At 47.5% G+C, this 12,283-nt stretch overlaps 1 protein-coding gene across 3 annotated transcripts in view; it reads right to left on the reverse strand.

The window, feature by feature from the left end:
- DCLK1 (doublecortin like kinase 1) overlaps positions 1 to 10,765 on the reverse strand; it is a 346,047-nt gene extending 335,282 nt beyond the window's left edge. For all 3 annotated transcript variants that reach the window (XM_047755857.1, XM_047755860.1, XM_047755859.1), the window contains exons 1-2: positions 10,458 to 10,765; positions 5,176 to 5,570 (exon numbers count right to left, since the gene is read on the reverse strand). In XM_047755857.1, coding sequence (XP_047611813.1) covers positions 5,176 to 5,551 — 376 coding nt within the window. In that variant the 5' untranslated portion in view covers positions 5,552 to 5,570; positions 10,458 to 10,765. The remainder of the gene's footprint in view (positions 1 to 5,175; positions 5,571 to 10,457) is intronic.
- Positions 10,766 to 12,283: the final 1,518 nt, after the last annotated feature.

The raw sequence follows: 12,283 nt of genomic DNA on the forward strand, positions 1-12,283 counted from the left end.
ACTGGACTACAGCCGTAGGCATGTGTCTTTGTACTTCCGTCCAAACCCACAGAACCTACAACACCAAGAGTGCGCCCTCCACGTAAACTCTGGACTTGGGGTGATACTGATGCATCAACGTAGACTGATTGACCATAACAAATGCATTCCTCTTGGGGACAGGACGTATATGGGGAATTTCTCTACTTTCTGCTCAATCTTGCCACCACCCTAAAACTGTACTCAAAAATAAACATTTATTTAAAAGTGTGTGTGGGGGGGGAGGAATGCCTATTTCTCAACACAGGTCACTGATGCTACAGCATCTGATAAAGAAAAAAAAATTAACGCATCAATCGGTGCTTAGGATTTATGTTCCATCATTCTCCTCAGAGTTCAAAGGTGCTAAACGTTACTCCTCCTTTACCCTCACAACATACCTACATACCCACAGCGGAAGACAGACAGTGTAAATTGGGTAAAAAGGCAATGCTGGGAAAATGAGGCCAGGTCTCAAGGTGAATCACTTGCAGCAAGAGGCCTGCAATTCGATCTTCCTTATTGAGCATCATGATTTTTTTTAAATATGTAAAGACCATTTTAAAAGCAAACAATTAAAAGCATCATCTCATCCGTGGTCTACTCTGCAGTGTATGGGTGTATATATGTATACACGTGTATTTGTGAACATACATGCGCAGACACACAATCATGCATATGGGTGCATATACACACACACATTCTACAACTGTACTTCAGCCAACATTTTTAAGCCAAGCTCTATCAACATGTTAAGCCAAATTGAGGCATAATAATCTGTGCGTAAGAATAATAATGCAATACCACAAGTGACCATGAGACCATTACAAAGAAATTCACATCTGTCATTGTCAGAATTTCTACCGAGATAAGAACAGACTTACAGAAAACAATTACAAGTCAAATATACTTGTCACTGCACCCACTAAAATGATTTAATTTAAACTCAAACATCATCATATTGGAAGGGAAAATGAGACGCTAATAACATGCATTGACGTTTACATAAAATTAGTATGTAAAGTGGGAGCTCCGAACCTAATGATGAATATGAAGCAACGGTTTGCATTTTATCAGACGAAGCAAAAACATAATTGACAAAGAGGCAAATCTAAATGAATTTCCAGCTAGCTCAATACTAAGTGCAGCTGCATTCTAATTGTCAGTGCTATAAATGAAAAAAAAATGTGTTGAAACTAAAAAAAAAAAAATTTAATGCAATAAATGAACTCACCTACCTTACTGAGGTTACCATTTCATCAGAAAAAGGATTTTTTCCCCCCAAAAGGAGTTTTTTGACATCAGAACATTCAATCTGCAGTTACTTCATATTGACTGAGGAGAAAAGTATTTGGAGGCAAATGAAACTATAAAAGCATTTCTGGGAGAAGTATCTGTCATTTCTGGAATTAAGCCAAGGTTAAGAACATTTGTTTTTAAGAGGAAGCTAAGACATAAGATTTCATTTAAAAACCACTATTAAAAAATAAATAAAAACCCACTACATATGTATGTGTATAAAACACAAACATGTGTTATATATATCTATATATATACACACATAACTGAATCACTTTGCTGTATACCTGAAACACTCTATTGTGAATCAATTACAATTTCAATTTTAAAAAGCCGCCAACAATACCCCATTCAGTATCTCATTAGCAGCAATTATGACCTCAGGCTCTGGCACCAGCCTTCCTGGGTTCAAATCCTAACTCATACCATTTCTTGCTGTGTGTCTCTGGGCAGATCACTTAACCACACTCTGCCTCAATTTTCTCATCTTTCTATGAGGACAGTGATGGCACTTACCTCCTAGGATCATTCAGAATGAAGTGAGTTCATATATGCAAGACACATGCTCAGTACCTGTGTGCTATCATTCTCATCAGCAGTCAGAACAGAGTCTCTCAGGGAAAGTGCTCTCTCGTGCTGATGAACTGATGAAGATGGTGGCGAGCACGCTATGATTCTGTAGAGTCCCCGGATGTAAAGTAGTGCCATTGCCCACCTCTCATACGCTCTCCTTGGTGGACAGGAATCATGGGAATATCTCTGCCACTTCTGAGTAAAGATGGCATCAGGAGAGAAACTGACTTAAGCACCCTTCCCCCGTAGATGTCATACAATTGGCTCTACAACAGAGGGCGCCAAGCCCTGGCTATCTTAGGAGGTGCTTTGAGATGCTGGCATATTTTCTCTACAATATCATCAGCCCTCAAAGGGATGGTCTGGTGACTGTTCAGGCCCCTGACCTTGCACTTGATATCGAGGTTCCTTGGAACACCTCACCAAATTATTTATCCTGTATTTTCCAAGGTCACGAAAGGACAGAGCACAAAAATCACAGCTGATACAGAAAGATTTTATGTTCATTCTTCCCCTTTAATTTACTGGAAGTTCCAGCATCTGAATAGAAGGAAAACGGCCAACTCCACAGGCATCTTGGCAGAGTGACGAGTCATCGAAAAGAGATGTGAATTCCCGCAAAGAAACACCAAACCCAGGCTCTTCCACACCCTCTCAAGAGCAGTCATCCTGTGACAGGACTGCCATCCCTGCCAAGGGTTCAAGGGGAAGGAAATGGGAGAAAGTAGAAAAGCCTCAGCCTCGACTTGCGTAACACAAGCTGTCGTTCTAAAGGAGGACAAGAGGGTTTGCCTGAGTGAGGGCAGGACATCCCTCAGGACCCAGACAGACCCCGGGGCCTGGGCACCTACATTTGGAGGAGAGATGAACTCGGACGAAATCAAGTTCTCCCTACATTCCCAACTTCCTTTCCACCATCACTTCATCAGGACCTTGAGGCCTCAACTTCGAAAAATCTCCCCTCCAAACCCTCCTGCACTGTTGGTGGGAATGTCAATTGGTACAACCACTATGGAAAACAGTATAGAGGGTCCTCAGAAAACTAAATATAGAACTACCACATGATCCAGCAATCCCTCTCCTGGGCAGATATCTGGAAAAAAACTACAATTCAAAAAGGTACGTGCATCCATATGTTCACTGCAGCACTATTCACAATAGCCAAGACATGGAGACAACCTGAATGTCCATCGACAGAGGAATGGATTAAGAAGAAGTGGTATATATACACAATGGAATACTACTCAGCCATTAAAAAGAACATATGCCTTTGCAGCATTATGGATGCAACTAGAGCTTCTCATACTAAGTGAAATAAGTCAGAAAGAGAAAGACAAATATCATGTGCTATCACTTACATGTGGAATATAAAATATGCCACAAATGAACCTATCTACAGAACAGAAACAGGCTCACAGACATAGAGAACAGACTTGTGGTTGCCAAGAGCAAGGGGGTAGGGAATGGGATGGAGTGGGATTTTGCCATTAGTGGATGCAAACTATTCCATTTAGAATGGATAAGCAATGAGGTCCTGCTATATAGCACAGGGATAGAACGTGATGGGGGATGATACGAGAAAAAGAATGTGTGTGTATACACATACACACACACACACACACACACACACACACACACATGACTGGGACACTTAGCTGCATAGCAGAAATTGGCACATTGTAAATCAACTATAATTAAAAATAAAAAAACAAACAAAAAAACCTCCCATCCAAAGAGAACCCTTGTTTATATCTTGGCATGAATCTAATCTCAGTTATTTCTCTCCAACTCATTTTACTTCCCTTATGTTTTTTGCTTTTTTTGTTTGTTTGTTTTTGCTACCCTGCAGTGTATGGAACGCTCAGGCCAGGGATCAGATCTGAGCTGCATCTGCAACCATGTGAGACCCTTAACACACTGTGCTGGTCAGGAACTGAACCCGCACCCCAGTGCTCCTAAGACACTGCTGATCCCATTGCACCACAGCAGGAACTCCTCCCTTAGCATTTCTAATGCGAGACCTCACGCCCTGTTCAAATGAGGCTGGTCCTGACACGAGCGTATTCCAAAGGGGGCAACCTACTGCTCACACGAGACACCAGACCTCATCCATGGACCCAAGAGTCCCATTTCCACATGAAATGTCTGTAACAGATAAGGACTGTTAATGTAAGTTAAACTTAACAAAAATCAAATGAATATTAATTCCTTTCTAGCTTCGAATATCACAGAAAGACAATCCTTTAGTCAAACCTTAAAATAATTTTACAATTTAAGCATACCATATTGGAAAGAATAGCCACCAAACCTAATTTTTGGTCCAGCATCACCCCTATCTTACCATGTAACTGTAGGCACATATCACCTGAATTTGGGGAGCCTCGGTCTCCAGGCATAGGTTTTTGGTTTTTAATGGCCACACAGGTGGCATATGGACATTCCCGGGCCAGGGATTGAATCCAAGCCTCAGCTGTGGCAACACCAAAGCCTTTAACCCACTGCACGGGGCCAGGGCTCCAACTGTACCTCTGCAGCAACCCAAGTGGCTGCAGCTGGATTTATTTATTTATTCATTTGTCTTTTTAGGGCCACACTCATGGCATATGGCAGTTCCCAGGCTAGGGATCAAATTGGAGCTGTAGCCGCCGACCTACTGCACAGCCACAGCAACGCAGGATCCAAGCCATGCCTGCAACCTACACCACAGCTCATGGCAACGCCAGATCCTTAACCCACTGAGCGAGGCAAGGGATCGAACCCAAGTCCTCCTGGATACTGGTCAGGTTCATCAACCACCGAGCCTGCAGGTGGATTCTTAACCCACTGCACCATGGTGGGAACTCCAGAATTAATAGGTTTGATACCTAGATAGGGTTCCTTTCGGCTCTAAAATTTCATGATCCATTATTTCCAGACATGAAAGTACCTTCAGACATGTAATAGCCAAAGTTCTATTTGCAGCTAGAAATGAATATAAACGTGATTAAAGACATCAAAATGGACTTTTAAAATTCATGTAACATCGGTGTGAGAAAAAGCAGAGAATGCTCTATCACTAAGATGCTTTGTCCCTCAGCCTTTTGTTATAAGCTACCTGATCTAATACCCTCAGCTGTTGTTTTTCTTTACACTACAGTTGAAGGAACTGTCAAACGTGTGACATGGTAGGGATCACAGCCCCAAGACTGAATGCTCTCTTAGAGATTAACAAGCAGGAGACGGCCAGAGTAATACAGACATGTGGGAACCCAGACTGCATCCTTTCGGATAACTCCGTGTGCTCACCTTCCAGCAGCTGGTCCAGGCTGGAAATCTTCTTGAGCCCATCAATGGTGTAGATTGTTCTCACCCCCTGGGGCAAATTCACGTTATCTGACAGAGTTCGGGTCAAATCAGCCAGCAGGGCCTCAAAAGATCGGAATCGGTCTGGGGAGATGGCATACACAATCCCTTTGAAGTATCGATCTCCGTTTCGATAGAAGCGAACTTTCTTGGCCTTCTTCTCAGAGCTGAGGGTCTGCAGCGTGCGGGTTCGGTAGAAGCTGCAATGGGCGCTGTGCGTGGGGCTGGGCAGCCCGTTCACCCGCGACCCTCTGCTGTATCTCTGCGCCTTATCCCGCTCATCAAAGTGCTCCAGCTCCATGTCTCTGCCGAAGGACATGATGGGACGAAAGTTGAACCTGGGAGGCACAAAAACAGCCACACACTGATGTTATATGATCATCCTGATTTGAAAAGCTCAGATTGAGACCAGCTGGAGGAGATGCTGCCCTAATTGAGGATAGGTTGAACATGGGTTATCAAGTTGGGAGAGAAAAGACAAAGAGATTGAAGAAGCAGACCCAGTGGAAACAGCTCATTAATCAACCCCAGTTTTGTCAGAATACAGCTACCTATATACAATGACCAGTTCTGAACAGCTATTATTTTCAAAGTCGCAACAAACTTTTCAAACCATTATTAACCCCATTTACAGATGAAGAAACTGAGGCACGGAAAATTGTCTCCTTAATTCCTTCAAGTAACACAGCTGAGAAATGCTGAAACCACGAACTCAAACCCGGGTTTGCCTGACTCCAAGCCTCCCTGCAAGCCATGTGCTAATCCTGGTGGTAGTCAGAAATGAGCTTTCCTATCATTACAGGGCTAAAAACACAAGCGAGAGTGGTGGACCAGGAAACAAAAGAGAGCAGGGAGACCTTAAGAGTCAGAGTCTAAGCATTTTACCTAGTGCTTGAGCTCCCCACAGCCAGACCAAGAGCAAATAGAATCAATTCGTAGATTCGACTGACTTAAAAGAGGTTTTCCAACAAATTCACATATTCAATTGAAATTAAAAGAAAAAAAAGAAAAAAGTGGATTCACCTTAACTCATTTACTTATATGCAATGCTTCAGATGAAATGGATTTAAAAGGGGGGTGGGGAGGAAGATGAGGAGAAAGAAAAGCAGAAGCACAGCAAAAAAAAAAAAAAAAAAGGGGGAGATGAGAGTTACTTTCCCTTTGGGGCACGTGGCCTCTCCTTCCACCAAACCTCTGTCTCCGTGATTGAGGAAATGGAGGTTTAAAGGTGCTGATCCAGCCTTGACCCCACTGGAAGGGGACAACCTGGAGAAATCCACTTCATCACCATCCTGAAGCCTCCAATTCCTCCATCACACCGGGGAAAGATAAGAGTACCCACCTAATGGTTAGTATCCGCTCTTAAATACGTTAATGCACAGGAAGCTCTCAGGGTAGTGCCCAGCCTGCGGTAAGTGCTAACATCGTTTCCTTCGCAGAATCTGCTTTTCTGTCCCTGACTCCATCACAAAAAGAACCAGTAGGAACAGGCTCCCCCCCTTCCGGTAAGGGAAGAGCCTGGTGAGGACACCTGATTTCCATCCCAGGACCTTCTCAAAGGTACACCTGTGCCCCTGCAGTCCCCACTAGCTTGCTATGGAGCCTTCTCTGCAGCAGGCTGCCTGTGGGATCAATTCATCCTTGCTCGGGGGTTAAGAGATAAAGGCTTGTGCTGCTGTCCCTTGCAGGGGATCCGTATTTTAACAAGACAATCTAGAAAATTTAGAAACCGCATTCAAAGCAAAGACATTTTAATGACACCATTTCAGGCACACTGAAACAGCATATAAGGGAAATGGAAAAGTGGGAGCAAGAAGCTTACAACTGCTCCCCAAAGGTCAGGCCAGACCAACCAAAAGACTGCCAAGCCTCCCTGGCCTTTCCTTCACCCTTAGCAAACTGACCTCTAACCCATTCAGAGTGGCTGCTCATTCATGCTCCAAAGCTTCCTGCACCGCTAGAGACTGTGCCCTCCCGAAATGAATGAAGTGGAAAAAGCTCACATTTATCGAACATCCATGATGTGTCTGACACTATTATGCAGCAATCAATTGGTGTGTCACATGCTGAAAATTCCCGCTCAAGCTCCCAACACCCCAATGAAGGAGGTGAATGATATCATTGTGCCTGAAGGTGAGTTCAGGATACACCCAGGGTCCCAAAGTCATAATCGAGGGCCTTAGGACTGGCACCCCAACTTACTCTGAACCTGGCACCCCCTCCTTTCTGACCTCCACAGTGCACTGTGCCCTAGAGGCACAGACCCTCTGATTATTGGCTCCTCAATGCACTTAAAGTAGGTTTTTAACGCCCTCACTCCTAACTAGCTCTATGACCTTGGGCAGCTACTTAACTGCCAAAAACCCTGTCTGCAGAAAGACGGGGCACTGATCAACACGTCTCCAGTGTATTCACCTGCTCACAACTGCAGCGCTGACCCTGATGGGGGAAGGGAGCACTGGAGGGAGATTTAATCTGGAGTGATTATTAGTATTATTTTCCTCCAAGTATGAAGACTACCTCATGCCACTTAAGAAGTCATAACGGGAGTTCCCGTCATGGCGCAGTGGTTAATGAATCCGACTAGGAACCATGGGGTTGCGGGTTCGGTCCCTGCTCTTGCTCAGTGGGTTAATGATCCGTCGTTGCCGTGAGCTGTGGTGTAGGTTGCAGACGCGGCTCAGATCCCGCGTTGCTGTAGCTCTGGCATAGGCCAGTGGCTACAGCTCCGATTTGACCCCTAGCCTGGGAACCTCCATATGCCAAAGGAGCGGCCCAAGAAATGGCAAAAAGACAAAAAAAAAAAAAGAAGTCATAATGATCTAAATTTGCATTTTTCCAGAAAAATACATAGCATACGTAGGTAGATATGAACTGGTTTCCTTGATTTTCAAGTTAGGTAACTTCAAAACAATAATCAGTTAATATCCAATCCTTCAGAGAGCTATTGAGCAACAGAACCAATATTTTGCTTGTGGTATCATAACTGCTCCTACTTTTTAATTAATTGTTTTAGAAAGGAGTTCTTTTGTCTTCTAAAAGGGGTGTAAGTGTGTTTGGGGGGTGGGGGTGACACTGCCAGTTCTCAAATACCCTTGCCAACTTGGCAAGCTCTTCAAGCTCTGTAAATTATGAAGACCAGATTGGCTGTCGAAGGTTTTGTTTTATTTTTAAAGGTGGTGATCATTCTTCCAACCCTAGGGTTTCCTCCCAAATCTACACAAACCAAAAGAAACCACGCAGACATGCAGAAAGGACGGCACAATTGTGCCACAAGAGTCCAAATCTAGTTCCAAGGGACTCTTGTTGATTCACAATTTGCCAAGAACAAGTAATTTCGCAATTGTTGGAATTCCCTTGAAGGAACGGGCTTCTAGAACCAAGAATTCCACACCAAATGGAAGGGGGGGGGAGATCAATTTAAAATAGAGAAAAGTTGATTTTGCTTGATGATATCTGTATATTTCCCCAAACTGGATCTTATCTTCAACCAGGGCAGGGACCACATCTTTTATTATCCTTCACTGAGCCTGCCCGAAAATAGGCAATGATGTTGGTGACAAAGAAAAACCACACTCAGAGTGGAATCATTCTCCAAGCTCCGGCTACTGCTAAAGGAAGGTCAAAAACCACACTACACACCCTCGAGTTCCAGATATTATGTGTGGCATCAAAATAGGTGTTCTTCCCCTTGCTTGGCTGGCTCAGCAATTCCTTCGGCTTAGTCGTATATCTGCACCAAGAGCTTCTGAGGATTCACTGGGCTTCCACAGGTCTCCACTTTCGTCAAGGAAGCCTGCTAAGCACACAGCCGTGTGTTCACAGACTCTAGGTGGCTAAGAGCCTGGGCGCACATGTGTCGTGGCACCAAGAAGGTCACCGCACTGCCTAAGCCACAGAGCTCACAGACACTTGGGTGGAGGAGACTGGGCCTGGCTCTTACCAGAGATTTCCCTACGAACACTGCCAGGCCGAGAACCCAGCCTCCTCGATTGTTCTCTGAGGGATTTCTCACCATTTTGAAGAACCTCTGTGTTCACCCTTCTCTAGATGAGCACATGAGATCCTGTTTCAGAGAACACACACACCAAGAAATAATTGGGCATAAATGCCACCACACCTAAAAAGAGGCTAGACTTGGAGGTTCCAAGGCACATATCGCCAGTGGGATCAGGATGGAGGTGGACGGCCAGGTGTGGAATAAGAGGCACACACACCCTCAGAGTCAGGCACCACCCTGGCCACAGACATCACAGGATGTATTGGAAGCTCTTACAATGTTCCTACGGATAACCTCTCCGAAAATCCTTTCTGACTTGCATTCTTGTGACATCTCATATTTAAAACGCTGTCCTACTTTCCCGTCAACGAAAAGAGATATATTTAGGAACATTCATAAAACGTATTCATGGAACGCCCCGCAGTGTGGCCGCGGCACGCGTGTGCACCTTCCTTCGGCCACACACTGACAGGTGCGGGGAGAGGAAGCTGCTCTGAAAGAACGCTTTCACCTGCTCCATCTCCGACAAGCATCTCCTGGCCAAATCCAGCAGCGATTCCCAGCAAACCCGGTTTTCAAAAGCAGCCTCTTTTGTGGGGCAGTGCGGGGCTGTGCGTGCGCTCCCACTAGAAGGAAAATGCCATTTCCTCTCCGCAGGCTTTTAGCACTGCAGGTACTAATTTGTACATGAGGCAGCCTGGCTGTCCCCGAAGGAACTTGAGACCCTGCAAATGTACTTACAACACCCACCCTGCAGGCACCCACCATGCACACACCACCCTCCCGGCACACACAGGAAGCACACACACAATAAGCGGCCTGGCCCGACCACTCCTTCTGGGCGCAGACTTGGTCCTCGCTCCGCGGCCAGTTCTGACAATGACAAACACCTCGCCCGGCTCCTCCACCCCGCCTCTCCATCTCCACTAACGGCGAGGCGAAAAGCCCGGAGGCCCCGCTCGCCCGACTCCCCGTTTTCAGCCCGGTGGCACCAGACAAAAGAGGCAGGTGCCAGCAGCCCCGGGGCCGCCCGCACACGCCGGGCCGGGCCACCCTGGCCCCGGCAGGGCAGCGCCTTTCGAGGAACAGCAGGAGGGGAGGCGGGCCGAGGGGCGCTGCCCCGGCGCCCGCGCCTGCGGGAGGAGCGGGCGCTGCCGGGCCTCCGGCGGAGCCCCCGGCCGGCCCTCCCCGCAGCCCCCTTTCCCAGCAAGGGCAAACCACGCACCGGTCCGCGGAGAGACGCCGCCGGGGGTCTTTGTGGCCGCGCTCGGGGCGCCTCCTGGTGCTGTCCTCGCCGGGCTGGGCGCGGCCGGGCTGCGGGCGGCTGGGCGGCGGCGGGGCCGGGGCTGGGCGGCGACGGCGGCTGGAGCGCGGGCGTCTGGGCTGCGGCCGCTAGTGCAGGGACGTGCCTCGGCCGCTCCTCATTGAAATGCGGCGCTTCACACAGCCTCTCTCCAGCCTGTCTCCGGAGGAGGGCGGCGGCGGCGGCGGCGGCGGCGGGCGCGCTCTCCTTCCTCGTGGCTCCCTCGCTCACACGCCCTCCCCGCTCCCTCCGCCTCCGCGCGCGCGCCGCCGCGCCCCCGCCCCTCCGGGCCGTGCGCACCCACCGCGGCTGCGCCTCCCGCCCTCCTCCTCCTGCCCGCGCCCGGGGTGCGAGTGGCCGGAGCAAAGTCCCCACCCTGCCCGGCCCCCACGGGTGCTTGTCTGGGGATTGAGGCCGGTCCGATGGTGGACCTGAGCACAGAGGAAGAGAACGGGCGCGGGTCTGAACCCAGGTCTTGCACCAGGAAACGTGCAAGGCGGAGAGGTGAGGTGTGGCCCGGCGGTGAGCCCCTCTACCTCAGGGGAGGTAAGGAAAAGAGATCCTCCCCCCGCTGAGGACACACTTCCAAGTGCCCGCATGGATTGTTTGACACCGTTCCCAAAATGATGGAAGCCACCGCCATGGCCCTGTCATCACTTCTCGCCCAGGACACATCCATGCAGCACCTCCTGGGAGGACCATCCCCAGACTAGCGGCATCCTCAGGCCTCCTCAGGTGCGCATAGATCCCAGGGTCATCTCCACTTGAGTCACCCTAAAACAGTGACCTCTGCATGGAGCCGAATATGTCACAACAGGCCCTGGAAAACTTAGGGGCCGGGTTTCCCTCCTGGACACCTCATGGCTGTCAAGGCTGGCGGTCAGCGCTGGAAAGCGCCATGAGCTCACACAAGCCTTCCCTTCCCCGGGCAGGAATGTTCTCAGAAACCAGTTGCTCACAGCTTCCTTCAGCTTTTGCACAAAAGTCCAAGGAGGGGGGATCAGGTCACAGACTTCTGGTTCAGTGAGCAGCCTGAATTTTGGTCCAGTTACTCTCCTAACTGTGGATCATGTCCCTCAAGACATGTGTTTGTCCCAAATACTCGTACATACACAAATACACATGTATTTGTCTCTTGTCAGCTGAGCCATTATGTATTTGACTAGTTATTATTAGTAAGAGCTATTCTGAAATACCTTCAAAGTATTATGTAAATACTAAATAATTACTGTTTGTTATAAGTCGCAGCTCAAATGAGATGCATGTTACATATTGAACAGTACTGCAGTATTTATTTTTGAACTACCGAATAGCTCCGGGTGAGAGTACAATGAACTCACCAAATTAACTAAATGCAAAGGACTGAGCCTGTTCCTTCAAATTCTAATCAAAAAGAGGGCCAAGGGTGAGTGCAAAGAAAGTAAGGAGCCAAGTGTATTTTGAGAAGGGAAAGCAGAGCTTCCGTTTATCTTTCCTGTAACAAATGTCAAGTGATTTTTTGCCAAAATGCTACACCAAGAAATACATGCCATCCCCCAACCCCTATAGGTATTCTATCAGGGTCATTTCTCAAGCACTTTGAATAACTCAACCATATCTTACCTCTTTCCTAGCTCTTCTACCTGAGATATGCAGATTATGTCCAAGGAAACACGTTCAAGTTTGATTTTTCCAGTTGCATTGTGCTCTCACTAGAAAAGGGGGGCACCGCTAACCCTTTCAGGACACCAAAGGGCCACTGATCCCTA

Source organism: Phacochoerus africanus, chromosome 13 (assembly GCF_016906955.1).
Source record: "Phacochoerus africanus isolate WHEZ1 chromosome 13, ROS_Pafr_v1, whole genome shotgun sequence".
NCBI classification, from domain to species: domain Eukaryota; kingdom Metazoa; phylum Chordata; class Mammalia; order Artiodactyla; family Suidae; genus Phacochoerus; species Phacochoerus africanus.